The sequence below is a fragment of the Rissa tridactyla genome, chromosome 1, assembly GCF_028500815.1.
Source record: "Rissa tridactyla isolate bRisTri1 chromosome 1, bRisTri1.patW.cur.20221130, whole genome shotgun sequence".
NCBI lineage: Eukaryota > Metazoa > Chordata > Aves > Charadriiformes > Laridae > Rissa > Rissa tridactyla.
In genome coordinates this window covers 99663675-99677769 of record NC_071466.1, presented here as the reverse complement: position 1 = coordinate 99677769, position 14095 = coordinate 99663675, and the positions used below count along the sequence as shown (strand labels likewise).

The following is a 14095-nucleotide window of genomic DNA, read 5'->3' as shown; positions in this document are numbered from 1 at the left end:
GTTCGCTTTTGTTGTGCAGGACGATTTTTGTCAGGGAATCTCCTCTGAGACTGATGCAGGCCTAATTGGCATCATGAGGTTTGGAAGGAAAAGGAGCATTGCCCATCTGTGTTGCTTCTGCCTCCTTGGATGGTTGGGAGCCAGCATCCCCCTCTCACTTCCTCTCTCCTCTATTTTTCTTGCCTTCCCACCCTGATCTGAACTTAGACCAGTTAAACAGCTTGTTCATAGGAATATTTTGGAGGGAGCTCTGGCTGAATGGGAGCAAAGATGTGTTGATTTATGGTGTTGCATTGCGTGCTCAAAGGCATCCTTTGAGGTGTATGCAGGAACAAAAGGTTCAAGCAAGGAGATGCTTTCTAGAAATGTAAGGCAAAACAGCCAACTCCTGCAGAGCTCAAATACAGACAGCAGTATGCCAGATTTAATGTTCAAAGTAATACCTTTTGCTCAACTCATGTGTCCACTTACCGAATTGATAATTAACCATAGTGTAATTGTGATACTGCCTTGAAGCTGAGCTGCCACAAATGCATTTTGTTGAGGTCATCCACCCTTATTTAGAATCTATGATTCTATTTTTCTTGTCTCCCATAGAATCATAGAATGGTTAGAGTTGAAAAGCCCTTAAAAATCATCTAGTTCCAACCCTCCTGCCATGGGCAGAGACACCTCCCACTAGACCAGGCTGCTCAAAGCCCCATCCAGCCTGGCCTTGAACATCTCCAGGGACGGGGCATCCACAGCTTCTCTGGGCAACTTGTTCCAGTGTCTCACCACCCTCACAGTTAAGAATTTCTTCGTAATATCTAACCTAAATCTCCCCTTTTTCAGTTTAAAACGCTTACTCCTCATCCTATGGCTACACTCCCTGATAAAGAGTCCCTCCCCACCTTTCCTATAGGCCCCCTTCAGGTACTGGAAGGCCGCTGTAAGGTCATCCTGAGATTTCTTTGTCATTGGACTCAGCTGCAGGGTGGACTTGGTCTGGTGAGTTTCAAATAATCGCTGGGAGCTAAAGCTATGCCCATAACAGTAAATGAAACATTTCCTGAACCATGCTCTGGCACTGACACCAACTGACACAAACCATCCTGTACCTGTGCAGTTGGGTCTCCTGAAGCACGCTGGTCACACTGAGATTGCCTGTTGGGACTGGCCCCTGGCCGATGTTCGGTCTGCCTGGGTACTGCCTGGGGCACTGCTGGTTGATAGTAGTCAAAAATCAAGTCAGAGTCTGCTCCAGCAACAGTGGAGATGACCAAGTTACAGTGTCTGGGTGTGCAGAGGTGAATATATAGGAGGCTTGGGACAAAAAGCTTATGTGACATACAGAGCTAACATCAAGGGTCTGATGCCTGCAGACTTACGGGGCCAATGCAGCTGTGACGCAGGCAAACAGGGGCAGAAGGAATTCTGTTCCCTTGAGCCAAAATGAAGTCTGGCTTCTAAGACCAGTGGTCGGATGGGTACCATTTTCAAGGGTACCTAGATGCACCAAGGAGACTCACACTTTTCTGTGCCTCAATAATCTCTGGAAAGCAAGATTTCTGAAACACTTTGAAACTTTTCTTTTTGCAACATTTTCTATGTTGTGCATATATAAATCTTTAAAATGGTACCACCATAGTTCAGTTTTAGAAGGAGGTATTCCTGTTGGCTTCCTAATTGTCGATGCTTCCCTCCCTTTGCTCAGCTTGAAAATTCATTTCCACCCAACATTTCTACTTTATACAAATCTGGGAAGCTGAAAGTGCAGACCAAATCCTTGCAAGCCGGAAGCATCGTTGTGAGGCTCAGAATCACTGTGGAGGATCCCGAGTTTCTGGTCGACGCCTCCACGTTTGCCCCAGTGCTTTCTTACCTGCACAATGGCTCTGCGCTTTTGGTGGATCAGCAGAACACTGCAGTAGAAGGTATTTTTTTTTCTTTTTTTTTTTTTTTTCAAACAAGAAAACAGAGTTCGTATTTCGATCATGCACAGTATCACCGTCATTCTTCATGAAAAGTAATTTTTAGAGAGACAAAGTATGTAGTTTGTTGGAGAAAAAATCATTACATGAGAACTCCTCCATGGTCATTTATCCATAAGCCCAGGAGGGGTCAGACAACAGAGCATTGGCTGTCCCCAGGTACCTGCAGGCGCTGCTCCGCTGTGTTTAAGGAGGAGTTGAGCCCTCGGTTTCTCTATTAATTTTTCCTTCCTCTCTTCTTTGTGAGCAGTTGGAAGCTTGCCATATCTTTCTCACACTGAATTGCAGATAGGATTACTGTGGAATATTTGTAGCCTTCAGATACACGTGCCCTCTAGACAGTTTTGTGCCTCAAGGCTGTGGGGCTGTATTTGGGCCAGGGTTTAAGAAAAGAAATCTAACATCTTCACTGTAGAAATCCATCCAGAGAAATTCCCAAATGTCCTCTCAGTGAACAGGAGTAAAGAAACACATAAGGAATTTATGCTAAACTAGGCCTTTGTTTGATCTTCAGTAATGACCATTTTTATCTTCAAAGGCCTAAGTTCTGGCTTCAGGTTTCCCAGCTGGCAGAGACAGCCAGAGTTTGGAGAGTTGCTAAAGCCAACAGAACTGCTTATTCTTCTCCCCCAGTGCATTGAGGCCTTAAAAGCTTATTTACTGTGATCAGGGAAAACTCCCTTTGGATTTGCAGAGCACATGGAGGTTAAGGGGAACAGGACAGGAAAAAAGCAGGAGAGACAAATTGCACCTGAAGCCTCCAAATACCAGATACTGAATTACAAGATGCTGATGTGTGCCAAAATACTGTACAAACATTATTGATCCTGGGACTGAAAGAGCCAGGAGGAAGAAGGCAATAGCTCTGGACTGTTACTTTAATTGCAGAAAGCCAGGCGGCTTCCAGTAGCACCACTCTTCACCGGGAGCACAGCCAACTCCTCTGCTCCTCCTTAGGGGCAGAGAAAAGGGATCTATTTCTTAGCTCTGCTCAAACAAGCGTGTGTTTGACATGAGTTTCCTGAACTCAGATGTGGAAAAGAAGGCAAAGGAGTGTAGCACATGAAGGAAAGATTTGTATAATGGGCTGTTTTGCTTCCTGACCCCTGAGAGCCCTGGGATGTGCCCTTTGGCAGTAAGCCCGCACAGCTCCTCTTCCACCAGTGGAGCAATTCCACCTGGATCCTTGTGGAGCCTGGCCACCAAAAGGCTACGTGCTCAGTTTAGTGACAGCGGCAGAGCAGGGAAATCAATTTTGAAGCAGCAAGGATGAGAAGTCAGAAGGGACAGCACAACTGAAGGGGGTGGAGCATTTGCGTCTCTCTTTGAAGACTCATAAATTATTAAGCTTACTGACATGATTAATAGAGACACTAAAATGTCCGTCTATTGTGTGAGGCATGCTAAGGAAAGAGAAAGGGATGTGTGCTGAGTCAGGCCCAAGATCCATCTAGGCACAATATCTCGTCCTCAGTAGCTGCCAGGAGCCAGTTCCTGGAGAAGTGTAAGAATGCGGCAAGTGTAGATGATGCCTCTCACTAACTCTCTCAGCCACCGACTGTTTTCTGGTCCAAGAATCCCTGAATCCAAAGTGATTTCTTCAGATTTCTCCTCCACGGGTTCCCCGTGAAATCATACCAACCTTTCGCATCTCCAACATCATTAAGCAAGGAGCTTCACAAAATTTTACCCATTGCATGTACCCCTTACAGGTATAATGGGTAATCATAGCAAACACAAAGGCAGGGTTTTTTTATAATTCTTGGAGTGGGACTGTTGGTTGAGGGGGGTGTGTATGTGGGGGAAGGCACTTGCCAAACGGGAAAGTCCAGAGAGATGCCAAGAGTGCAGAAAGAGAGCACAGAGCACACCTTGGCTGAGATGTAATGGTTATAGAGGAGAAAAGTGCAGTGTGTGTGTGTGTGTGTGTGTGTGCACGAGTGAGGTACTAGTGCCAGTGAGCGCTGAGAAGAGAACATAAATGTTTTGGTCTGATGCGTGATTGAATGTGGCCATCAGAGGTGAAGGAATTTGCTTAAAAAGCCATGCTAAGTGCTGAGAAAGGAAACCCTCAGAGGCAATGGAGCCAGTGAATGTAAGTTATTTGGCAATTAGCACAGGACCGTGTCTCAGATGGTGTTTGGAGCCATCAGGAGTCACAATTACCTCATAGCATAGTAAGGCATTAGAGAGAGCGCTTTCATTGCTGGTGCTTTAGCCACGGCTGCAGTGTGGTCCCTCTAAGCGGCCTAGGCTGTAACGCAATAGGCAGGTGCTGGCCATAGGCACGTGAAATTGACTAACGGAAACAATCCTGGCTACAACAACTACCTAATGAGGAAGAAAGGAAAAAGAATTGCAATGTTAGCTGGGAAGAAGTACAAGGGGAAGGCCACGTGCAAGCAGAAAGACGAACACATGTATGTGCATGTATGTGTGGCTCTGTGCTTTCTGTTTCTAGAATGGGACTTCCCTTTGTTTCGGAGAAAGAATCACAGTGATTAATCTCTGCGTGTTCGCAGAACAAGCGCTTATGATAATGCATTGTTCAAAACAATTTTCTAGCCTCTGATCGGAATTATTTGTTCCAAGGCACGGTTTTCAGCCTGGTTTTCTGCCCTCCCCCACTTACGGCCCTGAGGCAGTGCAGGTGTAAGCACAAGGGAGCGCACACAGGCAGGGCTCACGTGGGATTCACTGCAATTATTTGTGTCCAAAGCATTAACTCGGCCATTGCATATTTACTGGAACAGGGTGTGAATGGTAATACAAGACTTCAGATCTAAATCCCTCAAGAGGGAAGAGGCTCAGATATAAAATATGTCTATAACTCCATGAGAGAAGCATCCCTAACTGATTCAGAGCAGCCAAAATTAGACATAAGGAACACCCTTAGAGCATATCCATGCATTGATGAACTGGAATCTCTTTTCTGAGACTACCAGAAAGAGGGTCACAATTTTACAGTATTACCTTTGAGAAGAAATCTTTTATAAAAAGAGTTTTTGCCCTTAGCACTTTTTCTGTTAAGAACTGCAGAGTGCTTCTCGGGGGAGTTACTTGCATTTACCTTCTATTTGAAGGAGAAGATTATTTGGATTAAGTATCTATTTAATATTCTATCTACTGGTAGCTAGTGGTAACAGATCTATTCATTACCTGATGTACCTGGAGGAACTGCGTGCAGAACTTGGTATAATATATGCTTTTGATATAGCTATAGCACAAACCTACAATATTTTTGTCACTTCAAATAAATGTTTACTTCTAAAAAAAATTAATAAAGTCTTTACCTGGAGAAAATTGTTTTCAGAGTACAAGGACAAAGGTTGCTTTTTATGTGAGAGAATAACAACACAGACAGGGCTCTGCATCACTCAGAGCTTGGCTGTCAGGTAACCGACGAAAAAGGAAGACCACATTCATAAATTCCAAAGCTGAAGACAGGACTGCTTTATGATTATTTCTAGCTTAATGTAGCCAGAAGGGAGGCTGTCTGACTGACGTTCTGGTTTTGGTTTTACAGACTGGGATGAATGTGCTTCTCCCGCCGAGAATGACTGCTCTGTGTTCGCAGAGTGTATCAATTTGATGGGCTCGTACCTGTGCAGATGCAAGACAACCATGGATACCAATCCATCCCGACCTGGAAGAAACTGTGAGGGTGAGCAAAAGACTGGCATGTAATTTCCCTTTCCCACGAAAGGTTGGAATAAATTGTGGTTTTTTACCTTTGCTTTTGTTGCAACAGTTTACGTAGCACACAACGTGTATATAGATGCACCTTTGCAGTCTCTGGCCAAAGGAGTATATATATGGTCTGTCTCTGAACATGAAGGTGAACCATATCTATATCTTCAGATGAAATCTCTCTGAGATCCTTCTTGATTAGCCTAATAAGTGACACAAGGCGTACTTTTTCCTCTTTTGGTATATCTGTGGCTAATTTCCTCCCACTGTAATGATACATGGCCTGCCAACCAGAAGAGGGGACCCAGGTATCAAATCTGCTTCTTTGTGTAGGCACAAAACAGATTCAACACCATAAAAATCATGTATGCTACAACATATTAATGAAATATCCAAGACATTTCCGTAAGCTATTACACGTGGCTGGGTGGTCTCAGTCCCATTTTCAGGTCAGACCTTTGGTGCCTCCTCATCCAGTTTGAGGTCCCATTTCAACGTACGTTTGCTGTGTTGCAGGTGAGATTGTGGACCCTCTCACTGAAACGATGGCTCCTGAAGTAATAAACAGCACAGAGTTTGCTCCTGAAGAAGTAAGCCCTGCAGGGCCTGCTTCCCCTGCCACCGCCGAGATGGTGGCTACTGTAGGCTCTGAGATGAGCACTGCCATACACCCTCCTGCTGCACTGCTCCTGGGTGACAAGCAAGTGCCCCATGGTCCTTCTCCCACCAGCACTCCTCCAGCCCATTGGAAAAAAGGCCTGGCACCACAGATGGGCTTCGGCAGGGACAATAGCCCCACAGCCATGGGGGTTGCAGCCAGCGAGGAGACAGCCATGAGTGCAGAGCAGTGGGTGGCCATAAGTCCATTGCAGCAAAGCTCTGTGGCAGAGGCTTCCTCGAGTGCACCACAGCGAGTGGCTGCTCTCACCAATGAGCCCATGGGCCCGGCTGGGCAAGAGCAACTTGGTTCACCATTGCTGGCGTTTCCGAATCAAACAACTGCTGCTACCACCAGAAGTCGCACAATTTCTGGTGTGCCTCCAGCCAGCTCTCAAGGTGGCCCTGGTACAGCTCTGCCAGCCACAGGGGATGCTGGTGCTCCCTCCCTCAACGCCACCCTCAGAGCACATGTAGAGATGGGAAGAGAGAATAGCTCTTGGTCCGAGAAATACGCTGGAGCCCTGCAGTCACCAGCTTTGTCAGGCGCCTCTCTGGCTCCCAGCCCAACGCCAAGCCCAGCCAAGGACTGCAGTGAGTATACGTTCGGCGACGGCCTGCACGCATGGTAATTTGGCTGCATGAGAAGCAAAGCCTCACTCAGAGTCAGGAAAGATGCACAGCTGGAATCAGTGGTCTGGGATGAAGGTGTCCCAAGCTATTTGTTCTTTGTCAAAATTATTTTCTTGCAGGAATCATCTCTTTTTTCCTAATTCAACCTGTCAAAATGATTTCTCTTTCTGGTAATTTGGCAGTTAGTTTTATCGATGTTACGTTTCTTCATCTCAAAGCAGATGAAGCAAGTCATACAGTGTGCTGAGTGTGGCACATCGAAACATATGCTGCTTGTCCTTTTGCCACGTGTCTTGGTTTCTCCTCCGTGCTCTGGCACCAGGGTACTGCAGCAGCCCCCGCCTCTAGAGTTACCTTAGAGACCTGTGAAGGCAAACACCTTTCCTCCCTATTCCTCTCAGCAGAGGATGGATTAAGCAGAGCCCCGCAAATCCCCTGTGGGGCAGGAGCTGCGTGGAAACCCGGGAGCCACTTTTTCAAGAGCTGTAATTGAGAGTAACTAGGCCGGCAGCGGGGTGCTTAATCTGTTTGTGTTTGGGCGGAGGTATTGCCGCTAATTAGGGGATTTTTCTGTAGATTGGAGCTGGATCGTATTTCGAGGTTAGAGTCAAATTTGGTCTTTAAATTCTGGTTTTGTTGGGGATAGGAATGCTGCTGTCTCTGCCCATTGCTAAAGGTATTTTTTCTTCAGTGTGTTAGTAAGTGATATCTATTTCAGTTTTGTTTCTGCTTGCTTTTATTCTGCCTCTCATGCCCTCCACATCTCTCCGAGCCCAAACCGCACTTCCCTCTGCTCTTTCCTCTTCCCCTCCCCTATGATCTCCTGTTCCTGGGAGCCTCCACTCACCCAGCCCCTCTTCTGGTCCTTCCTCATTCCTTTCTCCCTGGAAAACCTCTTTTTCAGCTGCTCTGCTGCTTCTCCAACCTCTCTTGTACCACCAGTCCCTATCACCAGTGCCACAGTGTCCAATTCTCCAGTCCTGCTGAGCTCTGGGCAGCCATGACGATGCCCTTGTTCAACTTTTGCCTTCTCTCTTCATGTTGTATCCTTTGCTCCGCCTGGCACGGGTGAGATCTGGGGACAGACCCGGGCAAATAACTGATTTGGGACCTCGGTGGCCAAATGGACGAAACAAGTAATTTTGAACTGAACAACATGTTGTGTTCTGCTTGCCCCCTTTCAATGTAGGGAAGAGTAAAAAAATGTGGATTTTTTAAAAAATTAAAACAAAAAAATGTTTTGTTTTGTTTTGTTTTGTTTTAAATAACAAAATAGCTAATATTAACAGCAGAAAAGCAAAGGTCATTTTCCAGCTGGAAGCTGGAAAACAAATTGAAGAATTCTACACAAGCAAGTTCAGTTTATAAAAACCTGTTTTCTTTTCCTGATGAATCAAATATTCAGCCAAGTGCTTCTGCTGGGAAAGAAGCTTGTGTAGGGATTACGCCTGGCGAACAAGAGGAAGAGCCAGCGTAGTGGTATCTCACTAGCCCGGGGCAGAAAATTCCAAGGGCAAAAATCCATGTTTGGTGGAATTTAATATATAGCTCCTCCTTGTGGCAACATCACTGACCTGGAGGGTCAACCTCAGCTAACTCTTAATGAAGTCTGTTATCTCTTTTAAATGCTGATTGTTCTTTTTTGTTTGAAAATTGTTCAGAACATTTTCCCCTCTTACTATCAGATAATTGAATGTGGTTTATCACCTAAGTACCGATGTTCATGGGACAACATGAACAAACTATAGCAAAAAGCAACCTCAAATGTTTTGATCTGTCTGGTGATGGTGAGGGTTCCTTTGGGATCAGAAGTATGCTGGGATAAAGGAAGCCTCCTTCGGTGGCTTGCTTTAAGCAGGCACGACTTTCTCCTCTCCCCTGCAAAGCTTTACTTGATGACTGTTTCTTTTCCTCTAGTACTTGTCCTAGTTCAAAGGATTATTGTCCCCAAAGTGACTAAAGACAGCTTTGATGTAACATGGCCCACTGAGTTTATGCAGAGCCCGGCTTTTCAATTCCTCCTGGTTCAGAAAAAGCAGCTAATATGGGAGGCTAAAACTCAATATAGGAGTCTGACAGTCTCAGAGCTGGAACCTGGTGCCTTATATACTGTTGAAATCAGGACAAATTTGCGTAGGGAGGAAAGCAAGCTGGTACATCAGAAAGTAGATTGGTCACGTCACTTGATTCAGAAACAATTTTAAACCTTAGCCAGATGATAGAGGTCTTGAAGTCTTTGGTGAAGACTATCCTATATGCATATAAAACATTGAAATGTTAGATCTTGGTACGCTAGGAGTGATGATCTGTTAGGAGCTGGCAGGCAGTGTGAAGACAATTGGGTGGCAATGGTCAATATCGGGTGGTGGCAGTGAGCTTGCCTGGGTAGCCACTAAAAAGATGCTAGGGATATGAATCATGCCTTGATAAGCCCTTTCTCTCCTGCTTGTGATCACCTTCAGTGTCTGTAGTAACAATGCCAAAACTGGTGATATCGAGAAATAACCTGAAACATTTGAGACTGCCTTAATATGATTCAGCAGATACAACTTCAGGGAGGAAGCGTACGCCCTGCTGGCGTTCATCTAACCTTAGAATAACTGTCTAAAATGTAGACGTCTAATCCTAGGTAGCTGTCTGGCCTTCTCCTGAGGCTGGAGGGAGGAGCTTGGTGCTGCAATGATCTGCCCTCTGGAGGGACTGGTGTTGCCTTGTTGGGTCTGGAGGGAGCTGTGGCAGCTAGCTGAGTCTAGGAGAGGAATTCAGGTGCTGCGCATAGCCATAGAGCAGCATTTCAGATGCATCCAAGACAGAGCTGGCAGATGTAAGACCTACAGGAGGTCAGTGCCCTTCTTCAGAGTCATCTGGGGGTCAGAGAGGGCAGAGTAAGGTGCTAAGACTACAGTCCATGGAACATGTATTTAAATTGTCTTTTTCTTACTTTGCAGACGTCCAGAAACTTAGTGGCACAGTACGGATAACAAATGTGAAATACTCTCCAGCCTTTAGCAACACAAGCAGTGAGGAATACCAAACCTTTGCACAGCTCTTTGTTGATGAAGTAAGTGGCTAAGAAGGATGGGACCTGTTACCCATCTCAGTGAAACCACGTGTACAATCTTTTCCCCATGAAGGCTGTATGCCACATGTGCGTCCCTTGGCACAGCTGTGAGGGCTGAGTTCCCCTGACTGCCTGAGACTGCAGGATGAGCATGCAGCTGTGTTTTAGAGTGAGATCAGGATTTGGGGATTCTCTGGTGCCTCCATTTCCTCTGTTTCTCACACCCGGTTGTTGATTTCATACCCTGGCTTATTGATTTCCTCCAGGGGCGTGGTGAAAAGTTAATGGATATTTGTGAAGTGCTCTGATATCGTTGCCCTGCCCAGCGGTATATTAATGAACTGTATGATTGTTATTATCCTTTGTCACAGTACCTTGAGAGTGGCATTTCTTGTAATCATCCTTGGTTTTGTTAGCCCTTGATGTGGAAAGGGAGTGGTTTCTTGATAGGTCACCTCTGCCCTCACTTCTAATTAGAGTGCAGGATATCAAAGCACACTGTGATATCAGCTGCACCTTTAAGGCTCTCATAATTCTCAGGAATTGCCTTTGACAGTATCACTTTCCTAATTTCTTAGTGAATTTATCAGAAGTTTGTTCCTGCTGGTGTTTAGTCAAACACACCTGTGCTTGGAAAACGGATAGTTATGCTGGGCTGCTTTATTGCCTTCCTTATCTCTCCTTAACTGTCTGTGTTTTTTAGAGGCCTTGATAACTGTGGTGGTAAATCCATCGCTGACAACGGTATGAATTTTTCAAATCCTGCAGAAACTCTCCCTGCGTGCAGAGTTACAACCTGTCACTGAATTACAGCTGTCTGCAGTGGCTGCACTGACAACAGCGTGCGTTCGGGCCGAGCTCAGGCCAGCGTGGGGAAAAGCGTGATCCGTTTGGCTGCGCTTGATGTTTTCTTGGATATCAAACCAGTTTCCCACTGCTGCGTTACCGGTTTGCACCTTTCTGGATGCGTTAGTGGAGCACAGCTTTCTCCAAGTTGTTTTGGCCCCAAGGTGTCACATCAGGAAAACAGTTGCAAAATGAGAGTGACGTGATTAGCAAAGTGAAAAGGGAGCGATTCTCCACTGACCTCACTCTCGTTCAGCATCGCTCTCTGCCCGAGGCTGTTTTGGAATAGCATAGTATTAAAATGGACTAAAATGAATATATTTTCTTCAGTCAGTCAGATGCATTAATCCCAAAAATCACGGATACAAATATATTTGGAAAATTTCTAAAATGATTGCATGACGGAACTAAAGTAAGTTTTGTGTCAGTTTTACTGGGTTCTCAAAGTTTCAAACAGAAAATGATCTCTTGTGATTATAAGGAACTAACTCCTTTTCCCAGTCCACTGGGTTTGTGGATCAGCTGGCGAGATGCATTAGCGCTGATTCCATCTACCTCTGAGACACTGTATATAGGCTGTAGTTGCATAGCTACTGTATGTGGTAAAATATGTTGCGAGTGTTTTATTGCAAATCTTGTGTTTCTAGATGCCAAAGAAAAGGAAGTTTAGGAAAACAGAAAGATGTGCATATTTTCTTTTCAGGTTATAAGGGCCAGAAATTGATCCTTTAAAGTGAGGAAAGTTTCATGGGCTTTAAAAGCATTATTAGGTTCCAGTTAAATAAACTTTGGCAGAGATTTATTTTTTTTTAATACCTCTTTGGAGTCATCACCTACAGTTCAGAGGATTTATAAATCCTAATGTGTGTAACGTTATTTAGCGTAGAGTTGCCCCAGCACTTAAGTGCCATGTGGCTAAATTGGCAGCACAGCAAATGGAAACACTGTCCTTTAAATAATGTGTAGACGAGAATGAGGTGAAAACTTGAGGTAACAACTTGCACTGTCATCGTCCAGGCTAGTTTCACCATCCTCCTTGCAATGCAACTGAAAACCAATATAGCTAAGGGTGACAGAGTATTTTAGTCTTCTTGGGTTTTGTTCAGCTGCTCTTCTGCAACTGCCAGGAAGAGTATCATGGCACTAGGGCTTGTCCTCAAGAAAATGAATCAGGAAAACAAAAGGTTTGAATTGAAAATGCATTCACTGAGGTGCATTAAATTCCTGAGTGGAAAAGGTTGATTTGAATTTGTGTACCTAAAACTAACTGATTGACAAAAAGTGTGAAACTCATAAATGGTATTGCCTTATCAAGGTGAGCCCTTAATTTAGAAGTGACATAGCCTTTGTTTGATGTAGCTTAATGCGCTTTAAATGATTGCAGTTAAAGTAACCTGAATGTGGAATGAGTGTTAATACAGGGATTAAGGCAGTTTCATTATTCCAGTGTAATTTCACCCCTTTTATTAATTTGAATTTATCTGCAATTTGGGACATCCTTAAAGCTGCTGGTGATGGTGGCTGTGCCGATGTGTGCTCTAGAACCTTCTCTCTGAAGGTGCAGTCAAAGAACAGAAGGGGAGGAGGGTGGGTTTTTTTTTCCCTTTGAGTGAAGAAACATTCTTCATGCAGGGTTCCATTCAAATTAATGTACCATTTACTTACTTGTTTCCAGTTTCCGGACTGCCAGTGTGTTCCCTGCTCTGCTGGCTATGCAGGCTCCTGTGCAGGTCCCCACAATAGCTCCAACGAGCTGCTGACATTTTGCCTGAGACGTATGGATGGGTGGTCCCAGAAAACCCACCATGTGGTCCCAGCCACAGCCACCCATGGGGTGAGCCGGGCTGCCTGAGCCTGCCACTTCCCTTTTACTCCAAAATCCTGTTGGCCTTTCCCATCCCGTTAGATTGGTTTTAGTGTACCTTCCCTCTGGCCCTGAACTTGGACTTTAGCTGCCTCCTGCTTTTCTTGCCTGAGCAAAGGACATTCCCTTCCCTCGATGCTGGTGTTGATTTTGCTCATGTTCTCTCCCTTTCTTGTGGCTCTTCTCTAGCATAATGATTTCTCCTGGTCTGGCAGTGCTGGTGTTTCCTTTGTGTGCTACAGAAATTATAGATAAAATGATGGATTCCGAGATAATTTATTTGTCTAGTGAGAAAACCTCATACTCAAGGGTACTATATATTGAATATTTATTTCTAAAAAGTTCACTCTTTTTTTCCTTTTTTTCTAGCCCCACTTCATCAACCATTATTTTGATAACCCAGGGTGTGGTACCTGCTGTGAAATCATGTAGCCTTCTGGATAAAGCGTTTTGTAGTGCCACCTAGTGGCTAAATACAAATAATGTGAATGTCCCCTTGACACTTTTCAAGTTCTGAGTCCTGCTATGTGAGGAAAAACATGAATAAAGACAGAAAACAAACAAACAAACAAACAAAAAGCCTTAGGTAAAAAGAAGCACTGATAAAATAAAATATTCAGGAGACAGATGAGAAGGGAATACATGTGAAATCGGGGGTGGGCTAAGAGGATGTCACAGGTGTGCATTTAATTTCCAGAAGTTCAGACAAGAACTATGAAAGATGAAAACTTGTGGCTGACCTCCAGATTTTCAGTACATGCTTGTGAAACAGCAGAAAGAGAGAGGAGAAGGAGGCCAAGAACCCCCTGGCTTGGTGCAATGGGAGATTTTGGGGCTGACGAGGACAGAGTATGGTCTACCCAGGCTTTCGTGGGGCAGTTAGCTCTTTCCATCCTCCCAGCTCTCCCTGTGTGCCCCGTGGGACACCTCAAGGTTTGCTGTGTGGGACTGCCAGGTGCATGGGAGCCCTTTCCAGGTACACGCAGGGGGTCTGCTCCGTGTGTGTTACTTTTCCACCGAGTGCATGCAACACACATCAGCTCTGACAACTCAGGAAAGGGCTGCAGCACGCCTGCAAAATCTGTGCCTGTCTGCAGGGCTGGATAGCGGGCAGGATACATATGGATACATAGCGGGCAAGTAATTTGGGGCTGGATAACACACAGCAGGCAGGTAAGTCAGGCTTGGCGCGGCGGTGCGCAGGAGCTGTGGTCACCCGGGAAAATCCAGGGCAAAATGCATGAGCTCTGTGCGTGGATGCAAGAGAAATGAAACTGCTTCTCCTGTCGGCTCCCACCACTGACCCTTGCTTTTTCCCTGGGATCTCCTTGGTAGGAGTCATTGCCTACACCCCTGAGCATTACATTAGAC

General features: G+C 45.2%; 1 protein-coding gene across 1 annotated transcript in view; it reads left to right on the top strand.

The window, feature by feature from the left end:
- Positions 1 to 14095, top strand: part of UMODL1 (uromodulin like 1) — a 58525-nt gene that overhangs the window by 28287 nt on the left and 16143 nt on the right. The window contains exons 10-13 of the mRNA XM_054191247.1: positions 1697 to 1916; positions 5500 to 5637; positions 6180 to 6914; positions 9902 to 10014. Coding sequence (XP_054047222.1) covers positions 1697 to 1916; positions 5500 to 5637; positions 6180 to 6914; positions 9902 to 10014 — 1206 coding nt within the window. The remainder of the gene's footprint in view (positions 1 to 1696; positions 1917 to 5499; positions 5638 to 6179; positions 6915 to 9901; positions 10015 to 14095) is intronic.